General features: G+C 37.6%; 4 protein-coding genes across 5 annotated transcripts; 1 reads left to right on the top strand and 3 right to left on the bottom strand.

Annotated features, from left to right (window-relative positions):
* Nucleotides 1–11: 11 nt before the first annotated feature.
* On the bottom strand, nt 12–6,602 carry LOC140777843 (ATP-dependent zinc metalloprotease FTSH 5, mitochondrial-like). Its single transcript, XM_073122229.1, has 7 exons — nt 6,448–6,602; nt 5,596–5,683; nt 4,577–4,837; nt 3,037–3,273; nt 2,806–2,930; nt 1,515–1,991; nt 12–1,246 (listed from the first exon to the last, which is right to left on the bottom strand). The coding sequence occupies exons 1-7, from the start codon at nt 6,472–6,474 to the stop codon at nt 308–310; spliced, it is 2,154 nt and encodes a 717-aa protein (XP_072978330.1). The 5' UTR covers nt 6,475–6,602; the 3' UTR covers nt 12–307.
* Nucleotides 6,603–11,163: 4,561 nt separating this feature from the next.
* Nucleotides 11,164–15,390, top strand: LOC140776919 (protein HOTHEAD). Its single transcript, XM_073120760.1, has 6 exons — nt 11,164–11,527; nt 11,709–12,075; nt 13,018–13,328; nt 13,894–14,279; nt 14,383–14,951; nt 15,036–15,390. Exons 1-6 carry the CDS (start codon nt 11,458–11,460, stop codon nt 15,088–15,090), a joined length of 1,758 nt encoding a protein of 585 aa, XP_072976861.1. The 5' UTR covers nt 11,164–11,457; the 3' UTR covers nt 15,091–15,390.
* Nucleotides 15,391–15,669: 279 nt separating this feature from the next.
* LOC140779135 (putative hydrolase C777.06c) lies at nt 15,670–21,403 on the bottom strand. Its single transcript, XM_073124116.1, has 12 exons — nt 21,190–21,403; nt 20,541–20,668; nt 20,283–20,395; nt 19,432–19,473; nt 19,074–19,129; nt 18,266–18,342; nt 17,524–17,643; nt 17,027–17,103; nt 16,886–16,949; nt 16,740–16,790; nt 16,602–16,650; nt 15,670–16,022 (listed from the first exon to the last, which is right to left on the bottom strand). The coding sequence occupies exons 1-12, from the start codon at nt 21,326–21,328 to the stop codon at nt 15,904–15,906; spliced, it is 1,035 nt and encodes a 344-aa protein (XP_072980217.1). The 5' UTR covers nt 21,329–21,403; the 3' UTR covers nt 15,670–15,903.
* Nucleotides 21,404–23,701: 2,298 nt separating this feature from the next.
* On the bottom strand, nt 23,702–25,454 carry LOC140779136 (transcription factor MYB16-like). 2 transcript variants are annotated; one of them, XM_073124117.1, is made up of 3 exons: nt 25,036–25,454; nt 24,775–24,904; nt 23,702–24,678 (listed from the first exon to the last, which is right to left on the bottom strand). In XM_073124117.1, the coding sequence occupies exons 1-3, from the start codon at nt 25,166–25,168 to the stop codon at nt 23,991–23,993; spliced, it is 951 nt and encodes a 316-aa protein (XP_072980218.1). In that variant the 5' UTR covers nt 25,169–25,454; the 3' UTR covers nt 23,702–23,990. The 2 variants fall into 2 exon arrangements, with proteins under 2 accessions (XP_072980218.1, XP_072980219.1); XM_073124118.1 differs by having other exon boundaries at nt 23,702–24,668; nt 24,775–25,176.
* Between the last annotated feature and the right edge of the window lie 600 nt (nt 25,455–26,054).

Below are 26,054 nucleotides of genomic sequence, written 5' to 3'. Positions count from 1 at the left end.
AGAAAGATCGATTCGATACATTTGATTGAAATTTATTTGGAAATCAAGAAGAATCTCACAACGAGAAGACAGAATTTGAAAGCTAGATCAACAAGATGACTGTCATGAACGTCTATTCCTTATTGTCCTTACTGCATTGTCAAGTAAAACATAAATAGATGTCTACATACAATAGATTTTACTCGCTTGCAGTGCTAACTAGCTCAATATCAATTTCCCAACTCTGTCAGCTCTTAGCTGTCTTTCAAATTGTAAAATAACCTGCAGCTCAGATAAGTATACATAATTCTCAATATCTACTTAGCTGCTACGATCCCACAACTGGCTCTGCAACTCCTTTAGCTTTGGCCGCTGCTTCTGCAGCAGCAGATGCTGCTGCTTGTGCTGCTGCAGCTGCAGCAGCTGCAGCTTGCGCGGCGGCAGAAGGCGTTGATGGCGTAGATGGGGCAGTTTGTGGGGCTTCTACCACCTGCAGTTGTTGCTGCTGCTGCTGATTGTTCAGCTGTGCCAGTAACTTCTTTATTTGAGCACCAGTCAATGTCTCGTGCTCTAGAAGGGCATTAGCAAGGGCATGGAGCTCTTTGTTGTGAGTGGTCAGAATAGTTTTTGCATTATTATATGCCTTCTCGAGGAAGTCCTTCACCTCCTCCTCAATAAGTAGCCTCGTCTCCGTGCTCATGCTCTTTCCATTGTCATCATAGTTGTGTGCAACAAGACCCACCTGCTTGCTCATCCCATACTTTGTGACCATGGCTCTAGCCAGGGATGTCGCTTGCTGGAGATCTGAGGAAGCACCAGAAGTCACCTCGTTCTCCCCAAATATAAGTTCTTCAGCCACTCGTCCCCCCATGCAAACATCCAACCTTGCAAGCATTTGCTTACGTGAAATACTGGTCTCATCCTTGTCAGGCAATTGAGCAACCATGCCAAGGGACATCCCTCGGGGGACAATGGTAGCCTTGTGGACCGATAGAGCACCATCAGTGTGGATGGCTACAAGGGCATGCCCACCCTCGTGGTAAGCAGTCAGTTTCCTACTTTCATCTGAGATAACTGCTGATTTCCGCTCGCTGCCCATCATGATTCTGTCCTTGGCATACTCAAGATCAGCCATGGTCACAGCTTTGGCCCCATCCATAGCTGCCTTAAGAGCAGCAACATTCACCAGGTTAGCAAGGTCTGCTCCAGAAAAACCAGGTGTTCCCCTGGCGATGATCATCAAATCTACATCATCTCCCTTCAAGACCTGCACGACATTAATGTCAAGTATTTATAAGAGCTCAAGCTTGCCTTCAGAATCAGCATGCATTTTTTATTTATATTCCTTAGGATCCTTTTATTTCCACAATAATACTAACCACCTGTGCTTTGTCTAGTTGTACAAGAACTGCTAAAAAATGTTGATATAGCTTTTAATTCGACGGTTTCCTTTACTCAAAAAGAAAAAATGAATTGGTCACCCTAAATTAGATGAATTTATATGAAATTCAGGACAATACATATCAGCCCTTTACCTTTGACATGTGGGCTTCCATGATCTGCCTTCGGCCCTCAACATCGGGATTAGGAACAGCAATATGACGATCAAACCGTCCAGGCCTGACAAGAGCTTTGTCCAGCGATTCAGGGAAATTGGTTGCAGCAATGACAATAATCCCCTCATTCTGCTTAAAGCCATCCAGCTCAACAAGCAACTGATTAAGTGTCATCTTCATATACTGTTGATCCTTCGGATTGCGGCTCCCACCTATTGCATCAATCTCATCAATAAAAATTATACAGGGGGATCGCTTTTTTGCTGCCGCGAAGAGGTCCCGGACCCTCCTAGCTCCAACGCCCACAAACATCTCCTCAAACTCACTGCCACTGCATGAGAAGAAAGGAACACCTGCTTCTCCTGCAATAGCCCTCGCTAACATAGTCTTTCCCGTGCCTGGTGGACCAACAAGCAAGACACCTTTTGGGAGCTTTCCACCAAGACGAGTGAAACGCTAGAAAGACAAAAAAGAACAACTTATTATTTTGGGTGAATACAAGTATTTTTCACATAAATAATGTAGCTCAACATGAGAAGAAAAACTAACTGAACACAGGATATTTGTTCCATAGAGAAAAATAAAACTTAAAAGAAAATTAAATCAATAAAGAGGTGTTACAGTGATGTGTTAGAGAGAATAAATGATGAGCATGCAATTCCACTTCAGCTAACCCCCTCAATTCCTCTCAGGAAAGCATGTAGTCCAAAATCCAGATAACTCATAATCATAAGAAAGCTCTTTACGTAGAATAAACAACATATAGATAAAGCGGAGGTCAAGTCACTCTTCTAGGATGAACCGATGATAAGAAACCTGGTAAAGATTGAAAGAGATTCTCAAAGTCACTTTAGCACCTCAGAATGTAACTTTCAGAATAGAAACAAATGATAATCTCTCACATATTTGTCACATTGCAATCCAGTAGCTACTAAATATTAGTGTACTGACATGAGACGACAAAACAAGATAGGAAAGAGGTGAGATTATTACTTGTCACTAAATCAGCAACCTGTGAAGGCTATTTTTCTTCGAAAGAAGACCTAACGATATAATTGTATACCAGCAGGAGAAATCATAACCAGAACCTCCAGCGACAAAATATAGAATTCCTTAAGAAACTTTGCAAAAACATGGAAGCCACAGACGCAAACAAATTTCCTCGCAGTAAGTCAAAATGAATATGAAATCCTCTTATTTTTGAGAAATGAATATGAACTTGTAAACTCTCATAATATAATATGACATATTCCAATGAGTTTCCCTATACCTTAGGGTCACGTAGATAGTGCACAATTTCCTCAAGTTCAGCTTTAGCTTCATCAACACCTTTTACATCGCTGAATTTTGTTCCAGAATCCATGCTTGGCTGAACCTCTTCATGTAAACCAAGGCCTGTAGAAAATTTCAACTAGAAATTTATCTTCCGTTGACTAAAATTAAACTCAACCAACCAAGTTTCAACAATAAAGTAGATAATCGTATCTTATGAAAATCAAACCTTTACTAATTCCTCTATCCTCAATTAGGGCTCCAACTCCTGATATTAGAAGAAAAGTAAGTGCTATTGTACGGAAGGTACGCCACAACTGGTCCTTGAATTGACCGGTTTCTGCTGTCACCATGTGAATAGGAGCACTTGCAGTACCAAGAATTCCATCCTTTGTCATTTGGCCTACATTCTTCAAAACTGGAATACTACTAATGCTTTCTTCTTCCCTTGGTGAACTAGCAATGCCTTCATAAACATTTATAACATGATCATCCAGGTCTCATAGAGCAAATCATAAATGTACATGAGATTAATAAGTAATAACCCTATGAAAGAACATAATAACCCAAACTCAAGAGGCAGAAATATTGACAATATGATAATGAAACATGGAGATGACCAAAATTAGTAAACCAGAAACATCAAAAAGTCCAAAGAGATGCCACTGTCCAAATGAGAGAAATGAATATAACTGACAGAGAGACACATGAAATGGAACATTATGTACATCATTTGATAATAGTTTTCTATTTATGGCTCTAAAATCTAAATGTTGTAGGAATAAAATGACATTTGAGAGCAGTTTAGACCAGAGACCTCATATTGGCTATTGGCAAAATTGTGTACATAGTGCAAGTGTGCAACGTAAAACAAAACAATTAATGAAACAGAACTGGACACTATAGAATTATAGTACAGAATAATATCACAAAAAAGTGATATCAGAATGAAAAAGCAACCAAAAATAATAAATTGAGAAAGAAGTAAATCAAAAGTAGACTACTAACCATTCCAATGCATATTGAAATTTTGTTTGTATCTTTTTCTTATCTAATGTAGCATTTCAAGGAGAAAAAAAGATATAGTGAACGGCAGTTCTAGCATGGTAAGTAGCTTCTTAAGATAACCTCAAGACCAATATCCTCCTAAAAGTTGGGCTTGGGCACACTGTTGGAATTTAGAACTCTATTACTACCTACATAAACTGTGTGAACCTAAGAATTAGTTTAAATTCCTGTTAAAGCATATTTGAGAAAGGGAGAAACATATCTAGCCATTAAATCTATATACCAAGTACTACATATACATATTTTGTGGATGATTAAAAAAAAAAAAGAGTATCATTAGACAACCTTAAGAACCACACAAACACAGTTGATATTCTTACAGAAATATATGAGACAACAACAGATAAATTGAAACACAGAAATTATATGTGTGGCAAGGTGTCAAGAAAAAGGAAACACAATATTCTGCAAGATTCTGCAATTCAATTTGCCAGCAAAATTCCTTCCATAATCTACAATAAAACTAAACTTGTAAAGAGTGTAACTCGAATTATGAGAAAGGTCTGAAATTAGGTAAAATGTCACGGGGCCACATGACTAATTAATTAGGTTATTGAACTTATAACTAAGCCATGATCTAGACTATTTGAAGTGTCCTATAAGGTCAATATAATATTATGCTTTTAAAATAACAAGATCATAACACACAAGATATTTTCTAGACGACGTATTTGTGACCAGATAGATATATCTTCTATTACCTCTTTGCAGTGACTTGAGCAACGAACTTTCATCCAGTCTGTCAACCTTGACTAGCGCTTTGACATACTCAGCTAGTGCAGAAGGATTAGAATGTAGTGAAGGCTGACTTTCAAATAGTCTTATGACTCTTTCTGGATCACTTCTATAAAGCTCCTTCAGCAATGATATGTCATTTGATCCCTCCACCTCCCTTGATCTGCGAGCAAAATTACCAACATAGCTTGACTGGTATCTTTCATGGAAACCTCCAAGTCTCTTACCTATAGTCAGAAGCATATAGAAATCAGTATAATAAAGAAGAATTATTTCATCAATTAACCCGCTATGAGCAGTAGATTAACCAAGCACGCAAAAACCAAGAATGTGATACAGACTTGTGTAGAACTTGAGCTCAAGTCACCTTATGCATCATAGTATATATGGATTACATGGTTATAGTTTCTTAGCAAAGAAAGAATTGCATAGGGATTCTATCGAAAATGGTTAATTTGATTATCTTCGAGTAGTACCACCTAATGATAATAGATCAAAACCTGCTTGAATTATAATTTAGGATCCCAAGAAAATAAAGCAAGCTTACATATAGAGATAGGATGGTAATATTTATAGAGCAAAAGCACTATAGATAGAGCAGTTAAAACTCATTTAAATTAAATGACAAAATGCACCGCTACTCTATCCCTTAAGACTTTCAAACTCTTAACACCTCTTTATAGGATACTCTTGTCATTTTAGGATTCTGTCTGATAGTACTTTCTGCTCTTTAAACATCAGTACATCACCACCCAAAAGGGAAATCATGTTACAAAATATACAAGCTCAGTACCACCAATAACCAGATACTTATGCTTAAATAATCTTCAAATGACAATTTCCAAATCTAACATCACACAGAAATTTAAAGTACATCATGTCTTTAGAACACTTTGGCCACCCCAGTTAAGTGCACAACTTAAAAATTAATATTTCAAAGCTAAGATCAGAGAAAAGCAGCAATCAGGGAATGAGATGTGCATACCCCCACCACCCTCAGTGGTGAATGTTGTAAGACGAGGGCGACCACCTAAACCATAAAAATGTGAATGCTCCAATTGGTTCTTTACGACCTATTATAAAGCAAATGAAGTTGCATTATCGAGCTAAGAAAGTGATGAAAATAATCATACTTCACAAAATGAACTTGAATTCTTCATAATAAACAAATGATGACATGATTGTATATAGTATATAGTACATACCAGCATCCATCAGGGGTAACATAAAGCAAAAATATCTAAAGTGCCACTACAATGCATCTTCAATATGGCTCTAGTACTAATACTATAAGATAAAGTATCAAGATGAAGTTGTTCGTTTCCTTCCAGCACTGATAAAAGGCATGACTAATAAAACCATAAAGCAAAACCTAGCGCGTAAGGGAGTTCAGACCTTCAAGGTCATCTATTACATAAGGAAGCAACGAAGCATGATAATAGCTATGAAGCAGTTATACTAGATGTTTGGGAAATAAACATTGAAAGTAGGTTTTTATTATTCACATGGAATTTCTCCTATTCTTCTGCTTCTTCGAATCCTAATCAATCAAGATTCATCGAACTAACAAGGTGCTTCCTTTCATTCGTACTACGACATCGGACTACCGTGAGACGCCACAAACCCTAATGTTTCAATTAAAATGGTGCTCTCTTGGACTACAACCAAATTACCATTAGATCGCTCACAATAGAACGACTTCCATACATATCGATTGATCACATGCGCGCAGAGAAGATTCAAAAGAACACCCATTTCTCATCAATTGAAAACTTCCACCGATACGAAATCGCATCAAAAGGAAAAGGAAGAGGAAATTGGGGAATTGATCGTGTACCTTCGTGATAACGCGCCTCCAAGCCATAATTTCTCCTTCCCAACGAAATCCCTGCTCTCCTCCCCTCTCTCTCCCCCCGAAACGGTGAACTAAATCCCTCGATGGATCGAAATATCTTTGGAACCAAAGGATGGCCCGAGGTCTGAGTCGGGGCACGAAGTAGACCGTCAAAGGTCACTATCCAACCCACGGGTATAAATACATGACCCGAAGAATTTACCTGTGTATTGGGTCCCACCCAGTAGAATCTGTACTCTGTAGCGATTACGCGATTTAGGTCACAAAAGCGGGTCGCTTCTTTCGGTGTTCGCACGAGGAGCGTTACATAAGAACTTGGGCGCCGATCTGCCGTTGAGAATGCATCGAGATCTCAAGTTGTTTTATTTTTAAAAAAAATAGGGAGAAATTTACATCTAACACGCTACCTTTTCCATATTTTCGATTTACAACCCTGCAATTTATTATATTGGTAGCCACCGCCTCCCACTTCCGGGCCCATTAAAAGCCCACTATATTATTTTAAGCTTGTAGGCAATGTGAACTTCCGCAACATTGGGCTTTCAACTTGTATAGCACTGTTAGCCCGAGCTCCTCATGGGTTTAGATCCATAACGGTGTAGGTTACACCGGGATTTGTGTGGCCTCTCCTTTCTTCTCCTGGAGGAACTAGTTCCTAAGAAGTGGAGGATATTGTTTGAAGATTTTTACCCCTTGGCCGTCAATCCTATGCATTTTTTACTATCGATGACTATTAAGTTGGAGACTTGTTTCTAGAGTCTAATTTTAATCTTATCTCCTTCGCCCTAGGTTACGGGTTAGTGCTTATATATGTTGCTTTTATGTTTGATACTATATTCTAACGATGTCCGGTCTATTTCTAACCAAACTTGGGGGGGGGGACCGTTGTCCTATCTCTTATATCTCCGTAATAATTGATTGATGAGTTCTAATTATATTTGCTTATAGACTTTTCTTGATGATAAATAAATTTTAATTTTCTTCCTTTGCGAGGTACTGTGGTTCATACTATGACATGTCCAACTGTTCTGCATGGGGCCATTAACATTAATACTATGACATTTCTAAGCTAAGTAGACACATTTGTACCCCATAATTCAATTCATATAGAATATTACATATATCTAATTGTACATATACTGTGACCCTCATAAATTCATCATAACTAATGACTTCAAAGTTGGTGGGATTTTTTTATTAACCTACACCTAACCATTGATTATTTTGTGGTCCTCGAAAGGACACAGCATTTCCTCACAATATATATATATATATATATATAGGGCCCATTCCTTTTCATTTTGATTACTAAAGAGCCATAAACATGTTACAATTGCAAGACCTTAGGGGTAGGATTCCTATTAAGATTTTTTTTTTAAAAAACTTAAGACCTTGTTTAATTCGTGCATAAAATTTTTTTAAGAACGATAAATGAGATTAAGAAAGATGGGGATGTAACATGTAAACAACCTACCTACTTAAAATGATAATAATAATAATAATAATCCTTTTATGACTTTTTTTTTGGATATATTTTGTCACCTAAGGTGATTGTTTCTCCATACAAAATTTGAATATGATTGGTATATGAACTTTAAATCCACATATGGTGTCTGAGACGAGTATCCTTTTGATTCGGTAGCCCTTTTGGTCTCGGCATTGGTCCAGAGTCAATAATTAAACTATTAAAGGATAGATTGATGTAGTTTTAGAAGGGTAAAATAGGAAATACGATAATTTATCTGGTGCTACTTGAATGAAGCCTCTTGATCCATGGAGGCCCAGTTCTGTTTTTGGACAAGATGTAGTTAATGGGGATCAGATCTTCTGTAAGCTTTATCTGCTGGTATTTCCTCCAATTGGGTGACTGCTAGATCTAAATGACTAAAAGTTAAAAAATAATTATTATAGTTAGACTCTTGTTTATAAATCTTGTGTTAGTTGTTCGTTTGATTTTATTATTATTCACGGTTTGCAGTTAAGCACCATCAAATCTAGTATTAACTAATATACTACAGGTAACATTCTCACGATATTAATCTTAGTATTGCAACTGAACTCAAAAAATATATAACTCTTTTTATAAGTATAATATTATTTAGAAATTATTTTATCCTTCAACTAGAGAGAAGATGCCCCCTAATTTATTTTCTTTGTTTGTTCTATTACTAAAGGAGATGTAGGAAGGATGCATGGTACTATAGCAGTAACTGCATACTGCAAGGAAATTTACTATAACCCTAGCATTAATATCCACATGCAATAGTTCCTCTTCCAGGTCCCATCCACATCCTCGTTCACATCAAATGAAAATTTTGACAGAGAGAGACACAGAGAGAGAAGGAATCCTCTAATCTTGAATTGAGGTGGAGTGGCAGCAATTTATGCCTGACCACCATAACTCCCTTGAAGATTCCAACCTATGAAATGAATTTATACTACTAAGAATAGCTTGTGAATGACTTCCATAACATTTTAGAAGAAGACTGCACATATACCCATGGCAAGCACTTCGTGTAATGCTAAATAATCAATTAATCTCAAAGCTTATAACTATATAAACTGTGCTTTAAAAGTTTAAACCGTTAGATAATGATGATATTTATATTTTTAAGCAGTTAGAGAACGATAAAACACCCTTTTGCACTGCATGTTTACATTAGGTAATGAATTAAAGATGTATATTATACGCTTTCGGACATGCAATAGAGTAGAAGAGTGCAGTTATCCTTTGGTGCCTTTGTGGGCCTTCCTGCATGCCATTTGCACCTGGGAAACTTTCAATTTGCTTGCAGAAAATGGATCAAATTAACCACCCCTCAATCCTCTTAAATTTACACCTTACTCATGCTCTGAGTCCAGTGGCCTTCTGCCCTTCTTTAATGAAAAGACCTACAGAGGTAAACTGGCTAGTAGGTTTTGTAAGTAATAGTGCACAGTGGCCATCTATCTACCAGCTGGAACTTTCATTGGATCATCTACTATCCCATTTCACCACCTCCAGTATTGCAATCACAATAAATTCCTGATATCCTGAGCAAAGTTAGTTGTGACTTTACCCCCCCCCCCTCCTCCAACCGCTGATGAACAGATAAAATCCATGATATTGTGCCACTTTAAGCACCAAATCATCAAGAGGGCACCCAATTCAATGCAATGTGCTCTGCTGCTCTGAGATGCATAGAGGATTCTCTCTTGTTTAGGAATTGATGTTTGCTGGGGAAAGAATAATATATAGCGCCATAAGTCGTTTTATTCACAATGACAAATACGCCCTTGGTGGCCTAATCTTTTTATTAGGAAATTTTTAAATAACACCCTATGTTTTTTTACTCATTTTCTGTATCCTTCGTGTTATTTTGACTATCTGTTATTAATCTTGGTTATAGTCTATGTAACTCTATTGATTAAATTACTAAAAGAACTTTGAGAAGAATATCTTTTAGTTGATACTATTTATTTAAAAATATTTGAATTAAACTAACTTACGATGTTATATAGATAATTAAGAAGAAAAAAAATAGGGGTTAAATTATAAAATCCTCGAAGACACAGATATTATGCAAAAATTAGAAAATATAGAGTGATGTTTAAAAAGTTCTTTTTAAATTTATTTGGACAAATATTTTTTTGTATTTACACTCCTCATAAGTTCCTTGTTTGCTTATACACATCTCTAAAATTTATATTTGCATACATACCCTTCAAAAATCATAATACCCATAGTGTTTTTGTTTTTTTTAAATTCTAGCAGTAAATATCATCACTAAACTGCATACATGCACCCAGTATTAATTTGGTCCTTCAGGGTCTTCAATAAAGATGTGAGGGAAATTGATGACAAAAATAAAAAGATCCAAATTTGTAGTGTTGTATAATTATATACAATGCAGACACTAAGATGACCAACTAGATTCTTAGAGACGCCAATGTGATGGTCATAACTACTATGAAACCATTGGCTGCCATTTCCAGTGTGATGCAAGGTGGCCAAAGGGAAAGTGTGGATTTTGTATACTCTGTTCTCAGAAATCGGCTGTCGGACCGTTTGTTCTCCAATCCGTGCATCATTTAAATGCGAACTAATTCACAATTTTGAGCTTTGTAAATCTGTTTAAAAGGAGATGTTGTTCAAAAGTAAGTGTTAACTGCATGTGGTGGCATGCAAATATCCCCAGTATTTATGGTTAATTCTTTTAGCTTTGGGTATGCTCAGAGCTCTAATTTAATGTTAATTGAAGCGACAATCCCAGACTAGTACAAGTGGTCACTTTGAGAGAGCTTGGCATTCTTTGAGAGAGCTTGGCATTTGCTCAAGACTAGCTGTAGTTGTTTATTGGAACTAACGTACAGATCAAGATCACGGCATAAAGAGAAAATTTTAGTTGGAATAGTAGTATAATGGTAGGCTAATTTAGAGACAGTTAAAAGGAGGCAGGCATCAAATGAAGCATGTGGCAAAGCACAGAGAGAGAGAGAGAGAGAGAGAGAGAGAGAGAGAGAGAGAGAGAGAGAGAGAGAGAGTAATCACAGCCGAGTTGAGATGACACCACTACGAGGAAATGGATGTTTTGGAACCTCTTATTCCCATAGGCTCCTCAATGGGAGGAAGAGAGGGGGAAGGGGAGGGGGAGGGGTTGCACGCAAAATGGAAGCTATGGTTGGTGGTTTGATGAAGGATGCGCAGCTGTGTTTTTGTGTTTTTGGGAATTTCCACCTCCAACTAGTCATTCATGCGTGCATTAAATTCCCTCACTGGAGTGGGTTAGCTCTCTTAAATGCAGCGAAGCTGTATTGCTTTTGAGCCATCTTCTCTCTGCCTCCTCTATTTATATTTAACACAGCCAAGGGAGTGAATTAGTGAGAGGCACAAATATAGAGAGAGAGACAGACAGACAGACAGATAGACAAACAGACGGAGAAAGAGAGCAGGGAGGAAAAAAGGAGTTTTGAAAGGCTTCTCCTGGTTCTTCTTCTTACTTGGGTCACTCCATGGCTTCAAGGAAAGGAGAGCTTTTTGTCAAGATATTGCTGCTGCTCTGCATATTTAGACCATCTCAAGGTCCTTTTTCTGCATTTTTCTCATCATTCCATTCCATCCAATCCAATCCAATCTTCAGAATGAATGCATTGATTCAGAAAATAATAAGTTCCAAGATTTTGGACCGATTTCTCAAAATTTACTTGCAACTGCATTCAGATGTCAACATCTGATGAGAAATTCCACCTTTTGGGTCTTGCAGGAAGGGAGGAGTCCATGAGGAGCAGCAAGGCGAAGCACCCATATCTGAAGGAGGCAAGCAGCTTCTCGTCAGGAGCTGGGAAGGAGGAGTACGACTACATTATAATTGGCGGGGGCACAGCCGGGTGCCCCTTAGCTGCAACCCTCTCACACAAGTATAGAGTACTAGTTCTTGAGAGGGGCGGCTCTCCATACGGGAACCGCAACATCTCCTACCTGCAAAACTTCCACATCTCCCTCGCTAACACCTCCCCAAAATCCCCATCTCAGTCGTTCATCTCCACCGACGGGGTCATCAATGCCAGGGCCCGCGTCTTGGGGGGTGGGACTTGCATTAATGCAGGCTTCTACACTAGAGCCAGTCCAAGGTTTGGTCTAATTTCTTATGGCTTCTTCTTCTTCTCTCTTTTTTTTTTTTTGGTTCTGTTTTCATATGTACGTATGGTAGGTAGTGCATCCATTTGCCTAACAGTTCTAGGATTGATTGATCACCTAATATGGTAGCAGAGCCAGGTTGTTTACTCTATATTTATGTCATCTATTTCGAAATAGACGTTTTGGTATATAAAGTTGGACCATCTTTTTAATTAATCATTAGAATATTTTTTATTTAAACCTCTGTACTATAGCCCGTTTTCAAATTATTATGAACTTTTAAATTCTCCTTCCTAGATTTGTGACTTATATACCCAATTTATAAGGAAAGATAAAAGGAACAATAGTAATATATTTTTCATATCTTTATAGGGGTATCTTTATCTTGTTATTTTTTTGTTAATTATGTTACCGGAGTGAGAGGTTTTTAATAATTTAATTGGTCTATGCGTTAAACAGTGTATATAAGAATAGGCGATAATTCTGGGTACTAGATGGAGTTATCCATGCTAGAATGGGTTATCTAGTGAACTTTATTTATTTGTAAAGGCTACAAGTGGACCAGATATTGCTTCTTGCCAATTACAATCTCTGTCTCTTCTGAAGCTGATGCTTGATCTCTTCTTTAGACAGTGTCTTATTATATATCCTGAGAACCTATTGAAGATCTAGGAAAAATTTCCTTATAGCATATATCCTGCTTTAATTTGCAGTACTATGTCTTTATCCACCATTGATCAGTCTAGCTGGCTTCTTAAATTCTTTTCCAGAACCACCTCCTAAGCCCTAAATGGTCCCTCCCCTGCAATGCTACCTATTTGCTCCCAGTGAAGAGTTATTGCTCTCACAGTTTCACCAACCACACTTGAGAAGTTCGTACGTCAACATTATGATGTCAACTGATTCAAATTAGTTGTATCTTTGTGGATCCACAGCTATGTAGAAGAAGTAGGCTGGGATGGCAAGTTAGTGAATGAATCATACCCCTGGGTTGAGAAGAGAATTGTGTACTGGCCCAAGGTTGCACCTTGGCAAGCTGCACTGAGGAATGGACTACTGGAAGCCGGCGTCTCGCCGTTCAACGGATACACCTTCGATCACAAGTATGGGACGAAGGTCGGCGGCACCATCTTCGACAAGAAGGGCTTCCGCCACACCGCCGCCGACCTCCTTGAAGCCGGGAACCCTAAGAACCTCAGAGTATTGCTTCATGCCACTGTGCTGAAGATTATTTTCAACACAAAAGGTAAATGGATTGCTGTTTTCTGCTGACTGACAGTTATTTCAGTTACAATTAGGCACTTCAGTGACTAAGCTGGCATCTTCTAATTAAAAGGTTAATGATATTTACACCTGAACTATATCCGATTTTCACCAAACGGCTTAAACTTTTTTCATTACAATATTCTCCTCTAAATTTTATATCTAACTGACTATGCCCCTAATAAGTATATACTACCTGATCAATTTGGTCACTAAAAGAAAATGAAGTTATAAAATTATCTAACTACTGTTTTTTTAGGATATTTTGGTCTAATATTGTTAGATTGAAATAAAATTAACATGTTTCCCTCCGAATAAGATTTCGATTAATTTGCATTAGATGTATCTTTACATAATTGTGACGTAAAGACAAACGGTAGACTAACCAAAGAGGGGAACTAAATCCAAAACAAACAAAATAATTCAAGTGCTCTTTATAAAAATTATGTATAGTTTAAGGGGGTATAGATATAATTAGCCATATTATTAGAGGCATATAAAGTTTTGGATCGACTAATTTCATATTTTACTTGCAATCACTTGTGCAGGACGGCAGCCGAAGGCGATCGGAGTCCGATTCAAGGACGAAAATGGTGATCGACACGAAGTATTCTTGAATCACAGAGAGAAGAGCGAGATCATACTGTCTGCGGGTGCACTTGGTAGCCCCCAGATGCTACTCCTGAGTGGAATTGGACCCGAGGAGGATCTCAAGAAGTTCAACATTCCAGTGGTGCTCCACAACCAGTATGTTGGAAAAGGGATGTCCGACAACCCCATGAATTCCATCTTCATCCCCACCAAGAAGCCGGTCCAGCAGTCGCTCATCCAGATCGTCGGGATCACGAAGATCGGCACGTTCATCGAGGCCAGCAGCGGCTTCGGCCAGTCGTCCGACAGCATCCACTGCCACCACGGGATCATGTCAGCCGAGGTACGTACTACCTACACGATCTAGCAAATTAAACTCCCAACTCTACTCGACCTTAATTTTGATGCAATATTTAATGTAATTGTTTGCTTGAAATTGTAAACAGATCGGACAGCTCTCCACCGTCCCGCCGAAGCTACGGACACTGGAGGCCGTCCGCGAGTACGATAGAAATAAGCCGAGCATCCCCCACGAGGCGTTCCAGGGCGGCTTCATCCTCGAAAAGATAGACGGGCCGCTGTCGACCGGGTACCTCAACCTCGTCGACACCGACGTCGACAACAACCCGTCCGTCACCTTCAACTACTTCAGCCACCCGTACGACCTCCACCGGTGCGTCTACGGGATCCGGACGATCGAGAAGATCGTCCAGACCAGGCAGTTCGCCGGCCTGAGTAACGACGACGCCTTCTCTGCCGAGAGGCTGCTCAATATGAGTGTGAAGGCCAATGTCAACCTGATTCCGAAGCACACCAATGACACTGCATCAGTCGAGCAGTTCTGCAAGGACACCGTGATCACTATCTGGCATTACCACGGCGGATGCCACGTTGGTAAGGTCGTCGACCACCACTACCGGGTTCTCGGAGTGACCAGACTCCGGGTAATCGATGGCTCGACATATACCAACTCGCCGGGAACTAACCCTCAGGCAACTGTCATGATGATGGGCAGGTAATAAATTCATACTACAACTTGATTACTATTGGTGGAAGCCTATGGACTAATACTAATATGAGTTTTTTTCCTTCTGGTCAGATACATGGGAGTGAAGATACTGAGGGAGAGACTGGGGAGAGCAGCAGGGGTGTAGATTGGCACTGATGGAAGAGCAATTAGTATTACTTTGTGTGTCTGTTAGGAAAGGATATGATATACTTATTCTTGCTGGGGTTCTGCTTGAATCACCAAAGAAGTGAAGTGGGAATGGGGGGATTTGGGAACAGTCATAAGTATTCTGTTGTCATCTATATGATATAGAGTTGTGTCTTAGTCCAAAGTGATGGCGTTTGATCTTTGAATCGCGGAGTCCACAGTGCTGTTTGGTTTGCTAAGTTTTAAAAAATGTAATGTGCTTGAGAAGTAAGTTGCCATTATCACTCTCTGCCATTAATTGATCTCTAATTTTATTTTTCCCAGCTGTCCAAAATCACGCCGTCACTTATGTCAGCAATATTTTTCAATAGTTCTTGTCAATTATCACCAATTCTAGCTTAAACCAATCAATGAAAATTCATTACAAAGTGCAAACCTTGCGGCAGAACAGAATGAAAAATTCACTTTCAGCTATAGATATCATATTGACTAAGAATATGAAAGGTTTCTTTATAGCAAATCTTAAAAAAAATGTTGCCTAAATGAGACAAGACGTGGTTCAAAGTACAAAGGCATAAATCTGCTGACCATTCGTGTAATCTCATTTTCCAAAAGAATTATACAAAATGGCTCTGGCAAGCCAAAAATTGAGCTGGTTACATGTAATCATCTGATCCACATGGAAGGTCAAACAATCGTAAGTCTGGCCGTAAGGCATACACAGTTATTTTTTTTTCTGTGCTGCCAATTAAGCAGACATTGTTGTGCAGGAAAAAGAATCCTTTCGAGAAGCAGCAGAAAATGTCATTGTTCAGAGGTTTATAGGCACACGAAGGCCGTCGTAGCTCAACTGGGCATCCAGACCCTCCGTTTCCATCAACTTGGCAAGATCTTCATTTACTTTGTCATGATCCATTAAATGCATCATACCTAGTCAAACACTTTCTATCAGCAGTCGTCTGCATAACGGGATAATCATATAGATGGTTTAAGCAAGAATACATACAAAAGGAATGACAACAGCCTCCTGGTTCAACCAGTACAACTGGAAGAATATCAGAGCATTGATAGCAAAAGGTTATAATAGTGAAGCATCAATAAAAGGATTGTCACACAAATAAGGTTTGTCTGCGTGTATTGTAGCCGGTCAGAGTGAACAATTCCCAAACATTAAAAAGTCGAGCCATGAGCTCCCTAAAGCATACACCCTGGAACTTCTCTAGGATGCACCTTAATTGATGAGCTTATGCTTTGACTGACAGAGATATACTGGACAAAATGATGTCATCCGTGCAAATCATGATTGCCTTGTTCAAATTGGTGGGTGATTGTTACTGCATAGTTAGAATTGTTCACCAAGGAAGTTTTACTTCTAGGATGTTGTTATTGGATAAAAACTCTAGAGAAACAATTTGATGATTCTAATTTTCGCTACTTGGTTATATCCAATATGATGTTAAGATAAGCATGATTCATCATCCTTCTGGAGCATAATAGCAACTAGCATACCAGTGAATAGTGTTCTCTTTGGTTTGATTTTCCGGATTTCCTCTAGTGCCTGAGATTTAAGTACAGGGAGAATCAGAATATGCAACAATGAGAGGAATTTAACAGGGAAGAATAAGTCAGAAACAGTAAGATATTGACCCTTGGTAGTCCAAAGTGTGTTGAAGAAGAATGATCTGGTCTAAGTCCATCCTACGAAATTTTACAAGAAGTACTAACATTATAACTAGCAGAGGATCCAGATACTCTATGCAATATCAACGATTGAAACTAAATAAAGGTGGTACCAGAATAAGAAGTTCACAGTTTTTCAGAAGCTCATAAGTTTCTTCTGGTATATCGCTGACATCACTGCATGGCAAAAAACAATTAACAAGTACAAGATAAGATGTGATATAGCAAACCCATGATACACCAAGATGCTTTACCTTATATAACAAACATCACCAAAACGAAAACCAAGAGAACGGTAACCATGTCCGTGCCAAACAGGTAAAGGAATTACCTGAACCAGAAAATTATAACATCAGGGCAAGAAAACAAATGAACAAGTAACTTAAAATAAATAAATTCATAGAAGCCAAAATATATAGCAAAATTTATGATTCATTAGACCTTTTCAGCTAAGCAGCTTATGATCCTACTTTGCCCTTAGCCTATATTGGAGACCAAAGTTCAATCACACTTGCATTCATGTTCCTTTCTCGTCCTTATAATTTCTTTAACCACTAGATTACTAGGCAAATAGCAAAGACAAAAGGTTGCATCTGCTTGTAAGTTTTAACTGAATGTATTAGAGTAGTTTAATTTAAATGCATGTTGAAGACTTAACAGGGCAACCAAATAACAATATAAATTGGTAGAGGCATTGTCTGCTATCACAAAGATCAACTGTTGGTAACAACGCTTACTTGAGCTTACCAACCTTAAGATTCTGAACAATGAATGGCTCCTCATTTATTATATTAAATTGCAACTCTGAAACAGCAGCACCAGGCACAACTACACTTGTATCAACTAAATAGTAATGAGTCTTCTTCATCACCTGAAATGGACCAAAAATACAACGTAAGCTAAAAGTTGCATAAAAACTTAGAAGAACAAGAAAAATGAAAGTATGCGAGGGTATCCTCATCATAACAAGAAAAAGATTTAACGTGTAACCTCATATAAACTATATCACTTGCATGTTGTGTTCATAGAAGGTAAAGAGCTGAATAACTGACCACCAATATCTGAGTGGATGTTCCACATGCATTTCTATTTTTCTATAACTATAAGCAGAAGAACATGACTCAAGAATGAAAATAGGAATTACATAGAGTTGAAGCAGTATAAATTTAAAATAGAAAAACTTGAAGTGAAGACACACTAGAGCATAATATAATAAATCCGGGAATGGGAGTCAAGGCTGATAAGTGATAATCACTTCTCCAGATCAATATCAGTTACAACATTTCCTGTAAAAGTCAACAACTGAGAATTGAATGAATTGAGAAAGATATGAATAGTTGAATACTAATTTCGCATAATTAGTACGGCAGCAAGAAATCATAATGAAGGAGCTTATCAGAAACTTTCGGTAAAAAAGGTGTATTCTCATGCAATAGTTCAATGAATAATATGATATTGATGGGAATAGATGTGAACAAAAGGTAGTATCAAACCTCAAAATCACGTGCTGTCACATAAATTGGGATGTATGGTTGGACATTGTTTGTCCAGTCACGAAGATCATCAAGACCTGCATCAGTAGTGGTCCATCATTACTCAAATCAATTAGAAAGAAAAAAAAAACAATGCTCTCTGACATCCCTCTGATGCTTTTGTGCGTCTCCTAAACATGCATGCACCTTCAAAAGCTCAACATTAAAGAGGAAGTATGATTTACATTAGAACCAATACAATCTCAGAGAAGTTAAATCTCTAGTCCTGATACATCATGTTAGAGCAGTAAGCAATAGCTAGCATACTTGAAGAAAAGGAAAGTAAAACGCACCATAGTAGCATATATTTAATTGAGTCAACTTCATATAAGAAGGGTGCCAGTGATATAGCGATGTATTACTCAGGAAAAAAAGAAAAGGTATTTGATGATTTCTAAAAAACTGAACTATGAAACAGCTAGAAAAGTAGAAATAAATGCTATTATGTGTTGTAGACTTGTAGTTATTTTCTCATGAAAGCTTTGAGTTTTTTACTACCATAGCAATAGAAGGAAGAGTGAGAAGGTAGATGCAAAACGGTGAAGGTGGATGCTGATATTGCTAGACCAAAAGTTTTCAGATATTAAACTAACATTGATAAAAAGCAAGATCTTTCCAGACAAATACTGTGAGTCTGTGATATCTGTAAAAATAGCTCCACAGTAAAGTCGCCAAACAAGTGCTTACTATGCATGAAACAAACTTGCATCAAAAGTATTAGAAAGTAGAATATATATATATAATTAAGAATTCCTTGCTGATCACATACCCCCAATTGCATCTGCATGAGAATGGGTAATAATGACAGCATCAATTGTTCTCAACCTGACAAAAATTAAATTATTTACAACAGAAGATGGTAAGAAGACCACTCAATTAGATGAACTAATAGGCATAAACAGATATCTGATCCTTCAATCTGAACTAAGACTGATAGGATCAAGATAAGATTAAAATGAGCACAAACTGATCCCTAAAGACATTATCTGGATAAGATGCAGCATTAACTAAAACTTAAAATGCAAAATTCACTAAACTGGGGAGCTTCATTAAAATTGAAGAAAATTAAAGAAACAACTTAATACACTTTATATGTGGAACATTAAAAAAATATGATGAACTCTTACCCAAAAGTAGGAAACCATTGGAGCGCACTATGGTAGAAAAATCTGTGAAATGTAGTACAAGAAATAACATACATTAAACATGAGTTTTTCCTTGGCTGGAAGATCAACTAAAGGGAAATCTTTAAGAGTAAGCACAGCTAAACGGGTGTTATTTGCCACTATTTATGCTGTCTGTGTACCAAAGTTAAACTCATAAAATATCTACACTTCTATAGTGTATACAATTATCAAATACTAGTTCTGTATTATATAACCAAATGACAGAAATCTAGGGTCAATGTCAAGATTGCAGGTGGTTAAAGAGGAATAAACTGAATGATGGCATGCAACACCTACTTTAAGTAGAGACTATCATAGATCCTCTAGATATTGAATACTCAAGTAAACCCAATATAATGCAATCATTTTGCTTGAAGATGATTCCAATAGAGGAACAATACAAATATACTTAAGCAAAGTAAAAGAAAGTGGACTTCCATATCTACTGACAGAAGAATTCATGCACGATAATGATTCCATAATTTTAGCACCAAATATCACACAATTTCAAGTTCCTTAAGTGAGCATTTTTATATAAAGAGGGAATTACGTTAGGGAAAAAGTAGGTATACATGAACAGTGTACAGATTCTCAATTGCAGTAAGGAATCATCTGCAATTCGATCTAGTACAGACTGATCAACATAACTATGATTATTCAGAATTTCAGATGCTTCTTAGTTCTTACCACAAATTGAGGTTTGAATATATAGTAATATGTGTCAAATGATTTTTATTTCCTAGTACACAGGGAGAGAGTATATATACATCCACGCATATGAAGTAGAGGAAGTGGTGTTATGTAATGCGTACTTGCCAGCATCAACAAGAATGTTATAAATTCCTAAGGAACTGGCATAACGTAATAGAATGCTTGTGTTGTGCCTCCTATTTTTATTGCCTGGTTCAGTTGCTTTAGAGCAAATCTGTAAAACCAATCAGTACCACTGTATTAGAAACTTGAAAATTAGAGGAAAGAAAGTTTTCCTTCAGATGAGTAAAAAGAGTAGCTTTGACAACTGCAGATGAAAACTAGTTGCACGACATGAAAAAGAGATTCAACCAACTTGCCGTGCATGTCTTTAACTGATTGGTAAGGCAGCTCACTCGAGGAATCCCTTCACTAGTTCCCGTGCCTAAGAAGATGATTTCAGACCGTTCCAAAGGTCTCCCGGTCGTAGCCTCTGTGCCGGATAAGTCTGAAATGAAGTAAGAAGGGACTCATGAAAGTGCATAAAATAGGTGAAATCAGATGTGTTGGACCTCGCAATTATTGCAAGAACTTGCCGATTGTAGTTTACGAGCAGCTCAACATAGTAAACTGAACGAAGCATACATATTAAATTAAAAGTAATAATTAAACCGATAATCGACATTGAAATATGAAGAAAATTAATAATACAACTATTCCCAGGTAAAAGGGAAAAAGAAAAGAATCAGCATTCCGATTACTAAACCGCATAGCTTATCATATTTCAAAGTCAGACCAATGTAGTTACAAAAAGTAATTTTTCCTTAAAAGATAACAATTAAAGGACAGCCCATAAACTGTTTGTTCTTTTTCCTCAGAGAATTACCAAAGCCCTTTCTACTACTACAAACAAAAAAGGAAAAAATGACGAGATGGGCACATTCCAAATTTACTGGGTCAATACGACAAAACACAAGAAACGCAGATCTAAGAACTCAGAGGGAGGGGAATGTGAAAGGAAAAGCTCACTGGATTGGAGGCGAACTTGGGGAATTCGAGCACGAGAGAGAGGAAGCAGCGAACGAGAGACGGATTTCGCCGCGCCAAAGCGTATAAGGGAGTGAGCAGTGCTCGGAACAGAAGGCAGAAGCTGGAATGCTCTGGCCATGGAAAACCAAAGGCGCCTCTCTGCTTTGTCTTCTCCCGGAACCACGGAAAGGAAAGCACTACCTAATAATATACGGAGAAAAGGCGAGCTCCTTTATGAAGTCTGCAACGACTGCATCATCATGTGAACTTCTCGTATACGAGTTGCCGAATAGCACACGACAAAGACGACGACCATGGAAAGGAATTGTCTACCTCATATTACACGGAGAAAGGACGGAGTCCTTTATGAAGTCTGCGACGACTTACGGGTAAAGCGAACTTCTACTATAACAGTTGCCGTGTAGTACATGACAGAGAACTCGTTGTAGCTTTTCCTTTAGCGAACTTTTGACCGTATAATTTCAGTCCATTTTTCATTTGATAATTTTGGGCCAAAAATTAATCTCTATCACAACATAAACTATTTATCCTTTTATGGAGTAAAATTCCTGTGTGTTATTTTGTGCATTTTATGCATATTCTTTACGGGCTATTTTTACTCTCAAGAATTAAATGTTTCATCCATTAAAAGAGAAACCCTATAATTAATATAATATTTATTATTTAATTAATATAATATATATTAAATCACTTAATAAGTCCTTTTAATATTATTATTTTTTAATAAAATATATATGGTTAGAAAATTTGGAGCCCCATCTAAAAATTTGAAGCCGAGCTCTAATACTATTTAACCTTTAGAAATACTAATTTTTCCTTACAAAAGTTTAATCTAAAATTTTAAAATCTGTCTGTATCATTTATTAAATAATCTAATTATTAAACTAATTATATAATTAATTTTGCTAATTACTTTTTAATAAAAATAATACCATTAGAATGCTCTCATCGAAATCTTTAAAATGAGTCTAATATTAAATTATTTAATTTATTTTAAATATTTTATTTTTATTTCATGTAATATAATTTCTATGTTTTTAATTTAAAAAATAGTAATTTAAAATTATTTCTGAAACTATTGAATATTAGTCTTATTAGAAAGATATAAATTATAATTTTCTAACCGTATATTTTATTAAAAAAATAATAATATTAAAAAGACTTATTAAATAATTTAAAATATAATATATATATATATATATATTATATTAATTAAATAATAAATATAGAGTCCGATGCATTAGAGTGCACCGGGCTCTTAGCTTTATATTTAAAACCTTTGAGCTCTAATTATAGAGACCTCCTTGGAGCTCTTAAACTCTATAATCTAAATCAAATTATAATTGTGAGTCGACCATTAAGGGAGATGTGAAAAGACTTCATTACTCACACATAAATATAGTCTGATTTGATTATGGAAGATAGGAGGCCAGGAAGGGGTAGTTTAGTTATTTAGCAACTCGCTAAATAACTAAAAATATTTCTATCTTTATTAGTTTGATTACATACCAGTTTATTATTTAACGAACTATTACGTGCCTCTACATGCATCTAGCTTCGCTATAAGACGGAACGCTCTCACAACGATGCATTTTTACATCACACAGCTTCAGCTCCCATGATCCAAGTCTGAGCTCTTGGAATTGGAATAGCTTTAACTGCTGATATGAAATCTTGGAGGTCTTCTCTATTTAATGATGAGTAGTGTGTTCAAAATGGTTAGCCTCCTGTATTGTTGATTTCTGGATTAAAAAATCTATCAATTGTCACATAGTTTTAATGGGATCTAAGTGCTTAAGTTTAAAGTATATAAAATTAAGTTAAAATTATAATATATCTTTTATATTCATGTAAACTAATTCTGTAAGATAATTCATAAGCTAGGCAAAAGAGTCAGTCTTCTTCTACACTTAGTTGGACATCTCGGCAACTCTCAGGGCCCACATAACATAATCCACTAATGCCTCCTAGAAGAAACTTCTTCATGCCCTCCACATGGATATCGCAGTAGTGAGTGAAATTTGAATTTATACTAGAAAAATACCATCCTTCCGTAATCCTTTTTCTTATATTTCTTCTCTTATCTTCCTCCACCAGTTAGAGATCGAACTCACTCATTTCCTTGCAAAAGAATAATTAATGGGATCTCGCATCTTTTGTTCCAACAACCACATGACGTGCTGCCCATTGAGCCGTTGAGTATTTAATTCATTTGTCCCAACGTAGTTTCCCTCAACGGCAAGCGAAGAGCTCGCGCATGATGCCATTTAATTCTTTGCACCAGTACTTTTAGTCATTTCCAAATGAAGCCCATCTTCGTCATCCTAAATTTCTAGCTACTGCTTTAATTATTTTTTGGCCCTTCCATTGTATTCATATGAGAGAGAGAGAGAGAGAGAGAGAGAGAGAGAGAGAGAGAGAGAGGTACCACTAATATATATATATATATATATATATATAATATATATATATATATATATAACCCGTTTATTTTGATAACAAGCTTGCCACATATAGAGAACCTAGCTATCTCATAATATGCTAAAGGAAAAGTTCCCTTTTGAAGGGGTACACACTGCTTGAGTTCATGGCCTCCTGAAGCAATCTTAATAGAAACGGTAGGTAAATTACCATGTGGCATTCTTCTTCCCAGCCTAAACTCATCACCTTAATATATAGATAATATTGTATGTTGCGAATAAGTGATCTATAACTAACATCCTCCATATTAGTTTGAAAGCTGCGATCAACAAGTTAAAAGGATCCATGACAACCCTCCTTTAAGGAATCCAACTTGATTGAACGATTGGGTTCACCGCAATGCTATCGCACGACAACTCGGTCGATGAAGATGATCCCAGGATTACATCCATGAAGTTGCCTGCATTTGTAGACTCCTGATGCGGTCCGCATGCGTAGGGGAGAGCTCGGAAACTTGTGATCTGATCAGAATTCGCTTCCATCTCGTTCGACGCCAAGAACGACGGAACGGTGCACTTTTGGGCTTCCAACGATTGATCGAAAACATTCAAGAACTTTGGATCGGAACGGATGCTACCGCCGCCGCATAACTTGTACCCGTTGTAGTACTCGTCAACGTATTGGTGATCACGGTGGACATGATGGGGCTGCTGAGGAATCAAATTAGGCCATATAGAGCCATAAATATGAGATGTTATAGAGGTTGCACTAGCCCTATCCATTGTCATGTAGCTAGGCATGCATTGGCCATCGTAGCTTTTGGTCAAGGCTAAGCTATCCAGAATGTAGTGACTGTGATCTGATGCAGATAACAACTGATTTGAGTATGCTCTGATTGCTAGTAGCTCGTCATCTGGAGAATGGATGGGGTTGAGAGTACCACTCACATGAGCATGAGAAAGTAGCTTCTTCTTGATGGTGGAGTTCCAGAAGTTCTTCACCTCATTGTCTGTCCTTCCTGGGAGGTGCTTGGCTATCTGCGCCCATCTGTATGGAATGAATCATGCCCTCTTACATAGGTAGGTTTAGATATTGTGGAATTGATCAAAATCATCTCTCTGGTGATAAGAAGATATATACTACCTGTTTCCTAGTAGTCTGTGGAGTTCTATGATGAGGGTTTCCTCCTGGTGTGAGAAACTCCCCCTTTTCAAGTCTGGTCTGAGGTAGTTGATCCATCTCAGCCTGCAACTTTTGCCACATCTTTGTAGTCCTACTCCATGTATATATAATATATATACATATATGAAACAGACAACAACAAAAAATGGAAGGGGGTAGGTTAAGCAATATTAATTTAGCTATAGATTAGGATTCGAATGTGTGGTTATTGATTGCATGCACCTGCAAGTCTAGGAACTGAGCTCCAGCAACCATGGCCATAGGTGGAAATGTACTTTATGAGCTTCTCATCTTCCTCAGGAGACCAGAGGCCCCTCCTAACCTTTTGCTTGTTGCAGCACGAGTGATGGCCCATTTGGTCGTTAGATTCCTCCTACACCCTCTTCGATCCTCTACTTTGCTTCCAGGAAAAACTCTCTTCTCTCTCTCTCTCTCTCTCTCTCTCTCTCTCTCTCTCTCTCTCTCTCTCTCTCTCCCTACCAAACAAGCCAACTACAACTCGGAAAGGGAGCAATTTGTCAAAAGCAAGCATTAAAAAGTATCATAAAGCAAAAGGAAAGGGGAAGATGAAGAGTGTGACTGAGAGAAAGAGAGAGAAAGAGAGAGAGATGAGATGACTCCTAGCTAGGCCCCCTGATCACCTTATCTCTTGAAGCCCCACCAGTGGAGAGAGTGCAGTTGAGCTCTAGAGTTGGGTACCCTGATGGTCGATTTAATATGGTGGCTTGTAGGGACTTTTTGGTAATTTAATGTTCCTTTCAAGGGAGTACTATGTACTGCATGCAGTGACATAAGAAATTAAGAACTATGTTGATCTCTTTTAGAAGTTCCATAGAGTAGGCAACACCACTAGCATGCTATTTTTTGTTCTGGAGGTGATAGTGGGTTCTCCTGTTTCATCTCTATCTATGTATTTCAACAATGGCTGCTAGCTATTTCCAGGATTGTAAAAATACTGCTTCAGATTCATCTACTACTTTCACTGCTCACCCACCTGTAATATCAAACCACCCACAATAAAAAGTAATGCATATAAGTTGAGATATTTAATAACAATCAATCCATAGTTGGTATGTCACCTACTCGCATGCGACTAGAGAGAGCGAGAGAGATTTACTTGACTTGTTACTTGGTAGAAAGAGGAGCCATGAAGATTTTGTTTGTTTTCTTCGAGTAAACTTAAATTTCAACTTAAACTTGAGCACTTAAGTCTTTAGTTAATTATTAGTCAAACACTAATA

This window comes from Typha angustifolia, chromosome 15 (genome assembly GCF_048772165.1).
Source record: "Typha angustifolia cultivar Huaian chromosome 15, ASM4877216v1, whole genome shotgun sequence".
NCBI classification, from domain to species: Eukaryota; Viridiplantae; Streptophyta; class Magnoliopsida; order Poales; family Typhaceae; genus Typha; species Typha angustifolia.
The sequence above is the reverse complement of the archived record's forward strand: the minus strand, read 5'-3'. Positions and strand labels throughout refer to the sequence as shown.

What these genes read in the sequence shown, in the direction of transcription:
- LOC140777843 (XM_073122229.1), bottom strand. Translation starts at nt 6,474, where the DNA reads ATGGCTTGGAGGCGCGTTATCACGAAG. An exon ending in GCTCAAGTCACTGCAAAGAG is followed by an intron (nt 3,274 to 4,576) that starts GTAATAGAAGAT and finishes ATGTTTATGAAG; the next exon opens with GCATTGCTAGTTCACCAAGG. An exon ending in GGATAGAGGAATTAGTAAAG is followed by an intron (nt 2,931 to 3,036) that starts GTTTGATTTTCA and finishes AATTTTCTACAG; the next exon opens with GCCTTGGTTTACATGAAGAG.
- LOC140776919 (XM_073120760.1), top strand. Translation starts at nt 11,458, where the DNA reads ATGGCTTCAAGGAAAGGAGAGCTTTTTGTCAAGATATTGCTGCTGCTC. An exon ending in CATATTTAGACCATCTCAAG is followed by an intron (nt 11,528 to 11,708) that starts GTCCTTTTTCTG and finishes TGGGTCTTGCAG; the next exon opens with GAAGGGAGGAGTCCATGAGG. An exon ending in GATTATTTTCAACACAAAAG is followed by an intron (nt 13,329 to 13,893) that starts GTAAATGGATTG and finishes TCACTTGTGCAG; the next exon opens with GACGGCAGCCGAAGGCGATC.
- LOC140779135 (XM_073124116.1), bottom strand. Translation starts at nt 21,328, where the DNA reads ATGGCCAGAGCATTCCAGCTTCTGCCTTCTGTTCCGAGCACTGCTCAC. An exon ending in CCAAGTTCGCCTCCAATCCA is followed by an intron (nt 20,669 to 21,189) that starts GTGAGCTTTTCC and finishes ACTTCATTTCAG; the next exon opens with ACTTATCCGGCACAGAGGCT. An exon ending in TCATGCAGATGCAATTGGGG is followed by an intron (nt 18,343 to 19,073) that starts GTATGTGATCAG and finishes CTACTGATGCAG; the next exon opens with GTCTTGATGATCTTCGTGAC.
- LOC140779136 (XM_073124117.1), bottom strand. Translation starts at nt 25,168, where the DNA reads ATGGGCCATCACTCGTGCTGCAACAAGCAAAAGGTTAGGAGGGGCCTC. An exon ending in CTCAGTTCCTAGACTTGCAG is followed by an intron (nt 24,905 to 25,035) that starts GTGCATGCAATC and finishes TACATGGAGTAG; the next exon opens with GACTACAAAGATGTGGCAAA. An exon ending in CACAGACTACTAGGAAACAG is followed by an intron (nt 24,679 to 24,774) that starts GTAGTATATATC and finishes CATTCCATACAG; the next exon opens with ATGGGCGCAGATAGCCAAGC.